A 14,547-nucleotide genomic window follows, 5' to 3' on the forward strand; every position below is an offset into this window, starting at 1 on the left:
AGGTCCTGATTTCAATTCCCAGTACTCCCATGGCAGCCCACAACTGTCTGTAACTCCAGTTCCAGGGGATCTGGCGCCTTCACAGTCATACATGCACATAAAACACTAATGCATATTAATAAATAAATATTTTTAAAAACGTTCGTTAAAGCATAACTAGATACAATAAACTTTACATATTCAAAACATATTATTTTTATTGGGCCTGGTAGCTCATGCCTACAACCTTAGTGACTCAGAATTCTGAGACAAGAAGATTGAGAGTTTGGGCCAACCTGGGCTTCATAGCAAGACCTTGTCTTGGGAGAGCACACCAATTAGTTGTCCATTGTGAAATGCTCAGCCCTGAAAACACACATACAAATAAACTGGACTGAGCAGGTTATATTTAGGAGTGTGTGTGTGTGTGTGTGTGTGTGTGTGTGTGTGTGTGTGTGCGTGTGTAGAGCAATATTTTGGAGGCTATTGTAGAGCTTGGCTAAGGACTGCAATTGGAGAAGTGGCTAGGGAGTGAAAGTATGAAACAAGATAACCTTTGTAGTTCTACGGACCTGTTAGTTCAAGCTTCGAGAGGGAAAACTGAGTAGTGTAGAAATTAACTATAGTGGTCTAAATGGTCCTAACCCTCAGGACCTGTAAGTCCGGAGTGGAAGCACTTGGTAATGATTAAGTGCAGGATCTTGAGGTGGAAGGTACCCAGATTATGCAGATGCATCCAGTACCAGCCTTGGCTACATAGCGAGTTTGAAGTCCCCCCTTGGTCTATATGAGTTTCTAACTGAAAAAAGATAAACAGACAAACAAACAAAACCACAGATACAAAGCCATCCACCCACCCACCCTCCCAACTGAGCAAACAAGAGCTAACTATCCCTTCTCCAGTGAATTACCTTGGTAATACTGACCCATGTTTTCCTTTTCCCTAGTTCTGTTCTCAGTTACTTTATCTAAGTCTCAGCGTAGTTTGAGTCCTCGAACTATTGTTTGACTTTCTATTTCCTTTGACTTTCTGTATGAATCTTACAGCAGTATATTGCTTTCTACCAAAAGCCCACAGAGGTCCTGTTGGGAGTTGGGATTGTGTTAAACCTATAGAACTTAGGATAAATTAAGATCATATTTGATTTTCCTTCCCTTCCGTTCTACGGAACAGGCCGAGAAGCCTTGGTGTCAGCTCTTCTTTAATGGTTTGGTAGGATCTGGCCATGAACCCTCTTAGGCCTGGGCTTCTCCTTGCCAGAGAGATACTTGATTACTGCATTTGTCTTATTAATGGCTGTGGATCTGTTTAAATGGACCACATTTTCATTATCCATTCATCAGTTAATATGCATCTAGGTTGATTCTAGAACTTTGCTACTGTGAATAGACCAGCAGTAAGCATGAATGCATCCCTGCGGTAGGATCTGTAGACTCCTTTGGCTGTGTGCCCAGGAGTAATAGAGCTGGATCATATGGAAAGTTCCTTTTTATGTTTTTAAGAAAGTGCTAACTGATTCCCATAGTGACTGCAGCAGTCTGTACTCTGCCAAACAATGAATAAAGCTCCCTTTTCTTAACATCTTCAAGAACATTGCTGCCATTTGATTTCTTGATCATAGCCATTATAACCAGAGTGAGATGGAATTTCAAAAGACTTCCTATTTGCATTTCCTTGGTGGATAAAGATATGGAGCACTTTTAAAAATAATTATTGGTCCTTTGAATATCTTTTGCGACCTCTAGTTAGTTCCAAAGCCCCTCCCCCATCTTTAAATTAGGACGTTTCCTTGTTTTTTTATTTTCCTTTTTTTTTTTTTTTTGTAAATTCCAAGTATAGTTTCTTTGTTAATCAGAGCAGGCAAGGATTTTGTCCCATTCTATAGGCTGTTTCTTCATTCGGTTAACTATTTCGTTTCCTGTACAGAGCTATTTAATTTCTTGATGTCTCATTTGTTGGTTGTTGGCCTTATTTCCTTAGTACTTATTTCCATTCAGAAAGCCTTACCTATGCCTATATCTTGACGTAGTTTTCCTGCTTCTCCCTCTTAGAAGTTTCAGGGTTTTGGGGTCTTACATTAAAGGCGTTGATCAATTTTGAGTTATTTTTCTGCAGAGTGAGAGAAAAATGTTTAGTTCCATCCTTGTACATGGAGATATCCAGTTTTCCCATCACAATTTGTTGAAAAGGCTCTTTTCTTCCAACACACACTTCTAGCATCTTTGTCAAAAACTAGCTGTGTGGGCTTCCCTCTGGACCCTCCATTCTAGCCCACCGATCAATCTGACTGTCTTTGTGTTAGTGCTGTGCTGTTTTTAATTACAATGGCTGACCTGTAGTATAACTTGAAATCAGACAGATTACCCTGAGACAAGGGTCTCCACTCTCTCCACTTTTACTCAGCAGAGTTCTTGACTAGAACAGTAAGACAAAACAGAAATAGTCTTTTTCCTCAAGATTGTTTTGTCTATCTGGGGTCGTTTGTGCTTCCATATGAATCTTAAGATTGTTGTCTCAGTCTCTGTGAATAATGGTGTTGGACGTTTGAGGGAAGGGTTTCACTGAATGTGTAGGTTGCTTATGGAAGAACGACGATTTTCACATTAATTGTCCCAATCTATGAGCATGGGAAGTCTTTCCGTCTTCTAGTGTCCGCCTCCAGTTCCTTGTTTAGGGTTTAAAGCTTTCATTGTTGCGGTCTTTCACTTCCTTGGTTAGTTAGTTCATTCTAAGGCATTTTCTAGGGCGTTAGGAATAGAGCTGTTTCCTTTCCTCAGAATGTTTTGTAGGAAGGATACAGCTCTTTATTTAAGTTTGTATCCCGCCACTTCGTTGAAAGTGTTTATCATCTTTAAGAGTTTTTAAGCAGAGTCCTGATAGTCTCTGTGTATAAAATCATCATCTGAAAATAAGGATATTGTAACTTTTCCCTACTGGTATCCTTTTTGTTCTTTCTTGTTTTATTCCGGATCTGGGTGGAAATGCTCTGAGGTTTCCCTCGGTTTTCTATTATGTGGGCTGTGGGTTTGTTATATAAAGCCTTTCCTATGCTGAGATGCATTCCCCTTGTTCGTAGACTCTCTGAGATTTTTGTCACAAAGGAACATTAGGCTTTGTCAAAGGCCATTTCTTCATCTCTAGTGATGATCATGTGATTTCAGTTCTTGGGTCCATTTGTGTGCTGATTTGTGCAAGCTGAACTATTATTACTCCATCCTGTAATGAAGCCATAGTTTATCATAGTTAATGAGATATCTGATGTATTCTTGAAGTCAGTTTGTAGGTAATTTGTTAAGATTTTTTTTTTCATTTTTCATCATGAGGGAGATTGATCAATAATTTTCTTTTCTTTGTTTTCTTTCTTTCTTTCTTTCTTTTTTCTGGAGCTGAGGACTGAACCCAGGGCCTTGTGCTTGCAAGGCAAGCACTGTACCAGTGAGCTAAATCCCCAACCCCAATAATTTTCTTTTCATATTGTATACTTGAAAATCAGTTAGGAAGGGATCCTTTTGTTATCTTTTGTGAATAGTCTGCAAGTCGCTGGTGTTAGTTCTTCCTTATAGGCCTGGTAGATTTCAGCAATGGATCCATCTGGGTATGAAATTTTTTTCTGTTGGGAGAATTTCTTTTTATTGCTTCTTTAATTTTGTTGCTTTTTATAGAGACTTAAATTGTTTATATTGTGGTTTAATTTTGGTGGGTCATATATGTTGGGAAATTGATTTGTTTCTTCTAGATTTTCACATTTAATGGACTGTAAGTTTTTTCTTTTTTCTTTTTCTTTTTCCTTAAAGATTACACACACACACACACACACACACACACACATATATATATATATATATACTGTTGCTATCTTCAGACACACCAGAAGAAGGCATTGGATCCCATTACAGATGGTTGTGAGCCACCATGTGGTTGCTGGGAATTGAACTCAGGACCTCTGGAAGAGTAGTCAATGCTCTTAACTGCTGAGCCATCTCTCGAACCTGGACTATAAGTTTTTTTTTTCTTTTCTTTTTTTCGGAGCTGGGGACCAAACCCAGGGCCTTGCGCTTGCTAGGCAAGCGCTCTACCACTGAGCTAAATCCCCAACCTGGACTATAAGTTTTAAAGATATTATCTACATAATGATTTTCTGAATTATTTTGATATCTGTTATAAAGTCTCCAGTTTTATCTTAATTGTACTAAATGGAGTTTTCTTTTTGTTAGTTTGGCTAAGGGTTTGTCAGTCTTGCTTTAAGAACAACTCATTCTTTTATTAATTTTGTGTATTTAATTTTTCCTTTTTATTAATTTCTACCTGATCATAATTACATCTTTCCATCTATTAACTTTGAGTTTGGCTTGTTTTTGTTTGTTCAGGCCCTACCTATGGTGCGGCCATTACTTACTGGAGATCTCTGGACTTTTAATTAGGCACCTTTCACTGCAAACTTCCCTTTTAGGACTGCTTGCATTGTGACCCAGGTTTTGGTATGTTGTGCTTTTGTCTTCATATAATTCTAGGACTTTTACATTTTCTATCTTGATTTTTTCAATGACCGATTTATTACTCAATAGTATGTTTGTCAGTCTCTATGAAGTTTCTCTTTTTATTGATCTCTAGTTTTGTTCCACAAAATTTTTTATTACGTAGACTATAAGAAATTGTGTCAATTTCCTTATAGTTGTTGTGTTTTGACTTGTATCTGTTATCTAGTTTGGAGAATATCCCGTGGGCTGCTGAGAAGAGCATGTTTGAATGGGATGCTCTGCAGTTTAGGTGGAAAGTTAGGCCCATGATTTTATTGAACACTCAGATGTTTCTATACTTCTTTTTGTCAACATTACCTCCATCGGTGAGGATAGTCTATTAACGTCACCCTCTATTACTGTGTTTGAGATTAATGTCTTTAAATCTAGTAATATTTATTTTCTAAGATTGAGTGTAACTATGATTGGGGACTGTTTAGAATTGTAGTGCTCTCTTAATGGACTGTTCTCCTAATAATTATGAAGTGAAGACTAATTTCTTCTGATTAGCCTTGGTTTGAAATCTGTTTTGTCAAATATTAGGATAGTGGCAGTTGCCTGTTTCTTAAGAGCGTGTGGTTCCATTCTTTCCCCAAGGTTTTATCTGCCTTTGATGGTGAGGTGTGTTCCTTAAAACCAACAAATAGATGGATCCTGTTTGTAAATCCAACTTGTTAGTCTATCTTTTGAGTGAGAAATTGAGACCATTAACATTCAAGAGTTACTGTTGAAATGTATATGTTAATCTCTGTTATGTCATTGATCTTGTAATGTTTGATGTTTTCCTGTTCCTCACTTGTCTAACTGTACTAATGTTATTTCCTGTATCCTTGTGGGTGTGCTTTACCTTTTCTTTGAAGGATTCCATCAAATATCTTTTGTAGATGGCTTAATGGTTATGAATTACCTTAGCCTATTTTTTATCATGGAATTTTTCCCCCTTTCAGATATTACAGTGTGGCTGGCAGTTGTTGTTTAGAACTTGAAATACATCCTTCCAAGCCCTCCTAACTTGGGAAGTCATTGTTGATAAGTTTGCTGTTATTGTGATGAGTACACTTTTATATGTGGTTTGGTGTCTGTTGCAGCTTACAATCTGCTATCTTTGTTCTATTTATTATTATAACTATGATGTGAAGAGGTTCTTCTCTGGTCTTGTCTGTTTGGTGTCGCTAATTCTTGTACCCAGATGGGCGTCTTTTCTCTTAGATTTGGGATATTTTCTGCTGCAATTTTGATGAGAATTCTTCCTCTGCTTTTAGCATGAAGGTTTCCTTCTTGTATGTCTATGATTTGGTCTTTTCATAGTGTTCCATATATATTGAATGTTCCATTTGTAGGTTTGTTTTTTAAATTATCTTTGACCAATTGCTCTCATTGTCTTCAAGTTCTGATATTCTGTTTTCCCCTTCACCTTTCCTCACCTTGGTGAGGTTTCTCCATGGAGTGTATGTGCATTGCATGCATATGAATGTAGGGTGTGCATCTGTGCACACACAGAGACCAGAGCAAAACACCAGATATCTTCTCTATTTTCTAATTTACTGCTTTAAGATGGATCTCTCACTGAATCTGACCTCACTTTTTGGTTTATTTAATTTTTGGTAGGATCCATCAATGCTGTAGTTAGAAGCACACATAGCCATGCCCAGCTTTTTACATAGTGCTGAGGACTCAAGCTCGGCTCCTCAAGTCATGCTTGCAGAGCAGCTGCTCTCCCTCACTAAGTCATCTCGTCAGACCCATATGGCGCTTCTATTCAAATATTGGGCTTCTCATTTCCATTCTTTCAGTTTGACTTTCTTCAATATTTCTGTATCTTTATTGGATTCCACCTTCATATCTGTGATGATTTGTATATGCTCAGCCCAGGGACTGGCAATATGAAATGCTGTCCTTATAAGAGTTGCCTTGGTCATGGTGTCTGTTCACGGCAGTAAAACCCTAACTAAGACGATATCCTATATTACATTTCTTATTTCACTCACTTGTTCGTATTCTCTAGGAATTCATCCAGAAATTTGTGTCTTCTTTGGTTTCTTTGAATATGCTTACAGTCATTCTTTTGAGTTATCTAGCATTCATCTTATCCAATCTCATTGGAAGCCATTAATCTGTGAATCGTTCAGTTTTGGAGGAGTTGCACTGGTTTTGTTTTTCCTTATTTCTTTGGTTGGGCTTTGGGGCTTACTCACTCACTCGTCTAGGATCAGGTGATTGGTTGGGTGCTTTTAACCATGCATAGTCTTTCAGTATTCAACTGTAGATTCAGGAGCTTAATACTTGCTTCTCCCTAATTCTTTTTTTTTTATAGGTGAGCCACCATGTGGTTGCTGGGATTTGAACTCAGGACCTCTGGAAGAGCAGTCAGTGCTCTTAACCACTGAACCATCTCTCCAGCCCCTCCCTAATTCTTTATGCTTGCTTAATTTGTGGAGGCTTCCCACCTCTACCTATATTCTCTTTATTGGAGCTTTGACCTCATATTCTATAGATATTATAAAATAGTCATTAATAATGCTTACTTATTCATTTTTCCTCTCTTGGGGATCCTTTTTCAATTACTTTTTTTCTTAACACTTCAACCATTCCCTTCCTCCAGGTACCCCCCCCCCAGTTCCCTCCCTCTATCTCCAAGAGGATGTCCCTGCCTCTACCTGCCAGGGTTCCCCACTCCCTGGAGCCTCTAGTCTCACAAGGGCTAGGCACATCTTTTCTCACTGAGGCCAGACCAGGCAGACCTCTGCTGTATATGTGTCAGGGGCCTCATATCAGCTGGTGTATGCTGCCCGGTTGGTGGCTCAGTGTCTGAGAGATCTCAGGGGTCTAGGTTGGTTGAGACTGCTCATCTTTCTATGGGGTCTCCTCCTCCTCAGCTTCTTCCAGCCTAATTCAACCATAGGGGTCCCCATCTTCAGTCCAATGGTTGGGTGTAAGTATCTGCTTCTGTCTCAGTCAGCTGCTTGTTTGACCTCTCATAGGACTGCCATGCTAGGTTCCTGTCTGTAAGCACATCATAGCCTCAGTAATAGTGTCAGGCCTTGGAGCCTCCCTTGAGATGGATCTGAAGGTGGGTCAGTCGCTAGATCTCCTTTCCCTCAGTCTCTTCTCCATTTTTGTCCCTGCAGCTCTTTCAGACAGGAACAATTCTGGGTCAGAGTTTTTGACTGTGGGACGGCAACCCCATCCCTCCACTTGATGCCCAGTCTTTCTACAAGTTCCTTCTCCCACTGTTAGGCATTTCATCTAAGGTCTCTCCTTTTAAGTCCTGAGGCTCTCTCACCTCCCAGATCTCTGGAACTTTCTAGAAGGTTCCCCCCATCTCCCACACCCTGAGGTTGCATATTCCCATTCATCCTGCTGGTCCTTAGGGCTTTTCTTCTGTCTCCCCACTCCCCCATACCTGATAATGTTCTCCCTTTTCCCCCTCACACTCACCTCTCCCACCTAGGACCCTCCCTCCCTCTGCCTCCTGTGATTTTTTTCTCCCTCCCAGGTGGGATTGAGGTATCCTCACTTGGGCCCTTCTGCTTGTCAACCTTCTTGATTTCTGTGGACTGTATCCTGTGTATTCTGTACCTTTTTTTTGGCTAATATCCACTTATTAGTGAGTACATACTATGCATGTTCTTTTGGGTCTGAATTACCTCACTCAGGATGATATTTTCTATGAGTTTCTATGACCTGCAAAACTCATGAGATCCTCATTCTTTTTTTTTTTTTTTTTTTCCGGGGCTGGGGACCGAACCCAGGGCCTTGCACTTCCTAGGCAAGCACTCTACCACTGAGCTAAATCCCCAACCCCAAGGTCCTCATTCTTAATAGCTGAGTAGTATTCCATTATGTAAATGAACCACATTTTCTGTATCCATTTTTCTGTTGTGGGACATCTGGGTTGTTTCCAGATTCTGGCTATCACAGATAAGGCTGCTATGAACATAGTGGAGCATGTGGCTCTGTGGCATGGCGGGGCTTCTTTTTGTATTTGCCAAAGAGTGAGTGGTATAGCTGGGTCTTCAGGTAGAACAATTTTCAATTTTCTGAAGAACCGCCAGATTGATTTCCACAGTGGTTGTGCCAGTTTTCAGTCCCACCAGCAAAGGAGGAGTGTTCCTCTTTCTCCACATCTTCCCCAGTATCTGCTGTCTCCTGAGTATTTGATCTTAGCCATTCTGATTGGTGTGAGGTGAAATCTCAGGGTTGTTTTGATTTCATTTCCCTGATGACTCAGGACTTTGAACATTTTTGATTCCCTGTTCTGGATTGTCTGTTTAGCTCTATATTCTATCTTTTGAATGGGTTTGGTTTTTTTGAGGTTAATTTCTTGAGTTCCTTATATATTTTGGATATTAGCCCTCTATCAGATGTGGGGTTAGTGAAGTTTTTTTCCCCAATCTGTAAGTTGCTGGTTTGTTCTATTGACTATGTCCTTTTCCTTACAGAAACTTTCCAGTTTCATGAGGTCCCATTTATCAATTTTTGATCTTAGAGCATGAGCCATTGGACTTCTGTTTAGGAAATTTCCCCGTGTCAATGAGTTCAAGACTCTTTTCCACTTTTTCTTCTATTAGAATCAGTGTCTCTGATTTTATGTTGAGGTACTTGATCAGCTTGGACTTGAGCTTTGTACAAGGTGACAAATATGGATCTATTTCCATTTTTATAATACAGACATCCAGTTAGACCAGCACCATTTATTAAAGATGCTTTCTTTTTTCATTGTATACTTTTGGCTTCTTCGTCAAGGATCAAGTGTCCATAAGTGTCACCACAATTTTTGCTATTCCATTTTGGTCAAAGTAGGAGTTGAGACTAGGGACTTTGTTTGTCTGTTTTGTTCTATATTTTAAATTTTATTTGTGTGTGTGTGTGTGTGTGTGTGTGTGTGTGTGTGAGAGAGAGAGAGAGAGAGAGAGAGAGAGAGAGAGAGAATGCATGCATGTGTGTGGGTTTCCTGAGAAGAGGATGTCAGATCTCCTGAAGGTGTAGTTATGGAGGCCGTGAGCACCCCGTGTGGGTTCTGGGAACTTAAGTTCGATCTGGAATAGCAGCAGCAGTCTTAATTGCTGAGACACGTTGCCAGCCCCAGTAGACGGAGATTCTTCAGTGAAGACACAGATGATGTTCATAAGAAACAAAATGGAGCATGGCTGAAAGTCTCTAGTAGTAAAGACTGTCGCATTTGCTCCTTTATGGCTTTATAATTATTTCTATCATTACCACTTATTTTTGTTTTTTTCTTCATGAGTTTTCTTGTTTGTTTTTAAATACTTCTCTCTCTCTCTCTCTCTCTCTCACACACACACACACACACACACACACTCACACACTGGCTGAATTTATAGGTTCTTTGAAAGTCCCTTGGTATGAAAACAACATTCTTTAAGCTTTTTTCTTTCATTTTGTTTGGATTGTGTGTGTGTGTATACATGTTCTACAGCACAAAAGTGGCAGTCACATGAAAACATATGGGATTTGGCCTTCTCCTTCCACCATGTGGCTACTGGGGGATTGAACTCAGGTTTTAAGGCTTGGTAGAGGATGGCATTTTTCATATGTCACCCATGCATTTAACATCCTGGGTTATTTCAAGAGAATATTGCAGAACATGGTGAGCCATGTTACCAACCCAAGATCGTCTCATGATACACTGAGAAAACTGAGTATCTGTTCACTTACCACTTGCCTGTTCCCCTTTTTCTTACCAATAAGAAAATGTCTGTGAGTGAAATGCCATGGCTAGCTTCTGTAAAAGTCCTTAAAGTAAGGCAGAGTCCTCTCCTTTGTTCTCCTATTTTCTGCTAGCCATAACTTGGATGAGAGAGGTGAACAGCAAAGTGGAAGACAACTGAGTTCTTAATGCCATTGTGAAGCCACACGCCCCTCCCTCCTCCTCTCTCCCCCTCCCTTCAGATCCCTGTAAAGACAGGCCCCAGCTCTTCAGTCCACAGCAACTTCAAAGTCCCCCTTCCTCCTCAGCCTGAGTAGATACTGGTTACAGGTGCGCAGCACCACGCGATTACACTGAATTCTCATTGTATGATCTCTAGATGTCGACAAAAAGGAAAACAAATGTGTATTTTTTTTTCAGCTGCGCAGATAACCAACAGAGGAAAGTGGATCTCTGGGTTAAAGGAGAGCTTGATTTAGAGACAGCCAGGGTTACACAGAGAAACACTGTCTCAAAAACAAAACAAGACGAAACAAAACTTTATCTTTTCAACTGTTACTGTTTTTGAATATTCTACCGTGCACAGTTAAAGCTGACTGTGACTGATCCCGCATGGAGAGTATACTGGATAGGCTTATGTCAACCTCACCAAGCTAAAGTCACAAAAGGGAACCTCAACTAAGAAAATACCTCTATAAGATCCTGCTACAGGCAGTACTGTCGGGCATTTTCTTAGTTAGTGATTGATGGACAGTACCCAGCTGTTGGCTGGTGTTCCTGGGTTCTACAAGAAAGAAGTCTGAGCAAGGTATGAGACACAAGCCAGTAAGCAGCACCCTCCATGGCCTCTGCATCAGCTCCTGCCTCCAGGTTCCTGTCCTGTTGCATTCCAGTCTTCACTGCTTTTGGTGATGGACTATTCTACGGAAGTGTGAGCTAACAGAGTCCTTTCCTCTCCATGTTGCTTTTGGCCATGGTGTTTTTTTTGTTTTTTTTAAATCACAGTAACTCCAACTATGGCAGAGAGGAAGAAGGGAAAGGGACAGGAGGTTGGGTTTCGCACGTTAGGAAGATGGCATTTTTCATATGTCACCCATGCATTGAACATCCTGAGAGAACATTGCAGTTAGAAACTGTGTGATTGGGGCTTTTTAGCACCTTTTGGTTGACTAGGGTAGAGTTGTGGTCTCACTTCAGAAGTGAGAGAACTCTACCTGGCGTGGTGCAGTGCCTACAAACGGTATTTGGTGAGTGAGTGAGTGAGTGAGTGAGTGAGTGAGTGAGTGAGTGAGTTGGGCAGCTTGGAGGAAGCTTTTATTCCTCTGCTGTGAATCCCACATTTCGTCCTTTGGTTGTAAATGTGCGTTCTTACCTATCTATCGTTGGTAGAATTGTCTATGGATGGCAGGCTAGAGAAAATGAACAGGAGCTACCCTAGGTTCTGATTACTTTATTTGTCCTTCCAGCAAAAGGGTGAATCATGGAAGAGACCCAAGCTGAGTCTACTGGCAAGTCAAGAAACACAATTGAGAATGTCAGTCTATGGATAGAGCAGTTCTTCAACTACAAATGCTACATCACCCTCCTGACTGGCTGCTACAGTTGCCAGTGGCAATACGGAGAGTGGGAAAAGCCTGAACTTGGATCCTGTTGCTGCTCCCGGGTACAGAGATGGAAAGAAGCTAGACTACACCTACTTAGGTGTGGGTGTGGGTGGGTCCCTAACCACTGCAGAACTCATCAGAAGTCCCAAGGCTGGGTACAGTAAGCTCCAGTTTTCCCATCAAAATATTGTGAATGCCCAGAGCCAGAGTAGAATGGACTTGAGGTCTTCTTTTCCTGCCTTCTTTTTCCCTTTCCTCTCTTTTCTTTATTGCTTCTTTTGTTTTCTGGAGATCAGATCTATGGTTTTGTGTGCCAGGTAAGAGCTGTGCTGCTGACCACCTGGCTAGCCCCTCAATTTTATTTCCTTCCTTTTTCTTGATGTCTCTTTTATATCATTCATTTACTCATCCATTCTCTCATTCACTTTTACATTTATTCATTGAATTTTGGAGAAGACTTGGATGCAACTAGATGTTCACAGGAGATTACAAGAATGCCCAAATCTTTCATTTTCATTTTAAAAATTTTATCAATAGCAGTCCTTGTCTGAGTCTTTATTAATTTTTTTACATTTATTTATTGAGGGAACACATCTGTAGTGATCAGAAGACAACTATAGGAGTTGATTTTGTCCCTTCACTGTGCAGATTTGAGGGATTGAACTCAGGTCATTAGACACCCTTAACCTCTAAGTCATCTCAGCAGCTCCCTCAATCTTTAATTTTCTGTTCTCTGTCAGTTTTCAAGGGGAAAAGTATGTTCAGGGAGGGGGTGATGGAGGAGAGCAGATAGGAAACCTAATCAGTAGAAAACAAGGTTTGCTCCTGGCCAAGCAAGCGCTTGATTTTCACTAACAGAACTCTGTGAAACTGAGTGGTAGCATGAAGCGTAGCCTAAGGAAGCCCCTCTGTCTCTCTAAGCAGCATGTACTGGGCCCTCTGTGATCTCTTTGGTGTATTAGACCGAGTGATGAGCACACGTAGATGACAAGGGGGACAAATCATGCACCTTCACATGACTGTAAGCATCATCCAACTAAAGGCTACGGTTCTCAATAATTCGATCTCTTCTTCCTTGTTATTGTATTTTATAACTATGTATGTCTTCACCTGCCTAGTTGTCTATCTTTGGGATTTTGATGGTTGTGAGTCTAAAGGCCTTGCACAGACTAGGCAAGTACGTTACCACTGAGCTACGCCTCCAGTCCTAGGTCTCTTATTTCTTATGTCTGCTTTGAGTAGTTAAAGGAAAGCATAGGAGACGGGGCCTTCCCTGGAGTAATGAAGAATGCTCTTCTCTTCCTTATATTTTTCATGCCCAGATGCTTGGCTTCTATTCTAGTTATAAATGTGCTTCAGGCATGGTCTACTTACAAAGAACTTGTGTTCTGCTGGGGGAAAAGGAAAATACATCCACATTCTAACATAGTAACAAGTGTATGCATCACACACAGGCATGTATTAAGGGAGAGGTCACAGGGAACTATTTAGAAGGTGAAAGGGGATTCAGAATTAAATATGGTGTGAGAAGTTATCTCAGAGGAGTCTAAGCACATAGGGAGTCTAAGCACATAGGGAGTCTAAGCACATAGGGAGTCTAAGCACATAGGGAGTCTAAGCACATAGGGAGTCTAATCACATAGGGAGTCTAAGCACATAGAGGGTTTAAGCACATAGGGAGTATGTGATTAGTAGGTTTAGGTGGAGCGGAAATGAATAGAGAAGTGCTGGCAAATGAAGTTGCAGAGGCGAACAGGTCAGATATTGTGTAATTTTGAGAACTTACCCCGGTCATATAGGAAATAAAGAATACCTAAAGAGGCCGGGATGTGACTCAATGACAAGCATGTATGTAGTGGATATGGAGCCCTGGGTTTGATCTCCACCACCAGAGAGTTGCAACATTTTAATCTGAGGACACGGCCTGAGCCATGACTTGGAATGGTTATTTGTATGTATGGAGGCTGTGTCAGAAGGTTGTGGGAAGGCCTCTGCTTTCAAAGGGAGACAGTGGCAGTGTGCCAAGGGGGAGGTGGGTGGCGTGGATTAGTGAAGGCAGCCAGGGAGAAAGATGGGTGGATCTGACAGACAGTTGCTCGGGAAGGAAGAATACGATCACCTGAGATCTACAAAGGATACAGAGCGAGGAATAAAGGGAGGCGGCGTTGAAAACAGCAGCCCTTGTGGCCGTCTAGTACAATGGTAGAAACACTGGCTCGGAGCCTCGGAGTGTGCATGGTTCTAGTTGTAATTGTCACTTGAACTGGTTATGAGACATACCCCACTCTCTCTGTAGCTGGGGGTTAAGTAAAGTCCCTAGATGATTTTCAAGTCCCGCTTTTCTTCAGATGGAATATAACTTAGAGGAAAAGACCACCAGATTCAACTTACGGCTCTGTTTCTGACCATCCCTAAATTAGTGATGGTAATTAAGAGATTAACATCTCTGTGCTTCAGAAACCAAATTAGGGAGAAATTAACAGCAAAGCCTACCATGGAGTTGCTCTGAGAGTAGGAGAGGTATCATTAGAATATCCTTTGAATTGGGTTTGCTGTACTGTTACTACTCGATGGTTATTATCACTGTGGTGCTCTCAGGGTTACTGGCTTTGGGAAGCTACACATAGAAAAAAATATATAGAAGATTATTCTGAGTTTGGGGTGGAGGGCAGGGAGAACTAACCAAAAATCTGCAGATCAAAAAACACAGTAGTGTGTCTAAGGAGAATTAGATTTCCAGTGCTGAATTTAGGGACATTTAAAGGAATAAATAAT

General features: G+C 40.9%; 1 protein-coding gene across 1 annotated transcript in view; it reads left to right on the forward strand.

Annotated features, from left to right (window-relative positions):
* The first annotated feature begins 11,648 nt into the window (after positions 1–11,648).
* The window catches only part of Gdpd4 (glycerophosphodiester phosphodiesterase domain containing 4), an 83,361-nt gene continuing 80,462 nt past the window's right edge, over positions 11,649–14,547 (forward strand). The window contains exon 1 of the mRNA XM_032895071.1: positions 11,649–11,831. Coding sequence (XP_032750962.1) covers positions 11,649–11,831 — 183 coding nt within the window. The remainder of the gene's footprint in view (positions 11,832–14,547) is intronic.

This window comes from Rattus rattus, chromosome 2 (assembly GCF_011064425.1).
Source record: "Rattus rattus isolate New Zealand chromosome 2, Rrattus_CSIRO_v1, whole genome shotgun sequence".
NCBI lineage: Eukaryota > Metazoa > Chordata > Mammalia > Rodentia > Muridae > Rattus > Rattus rattus.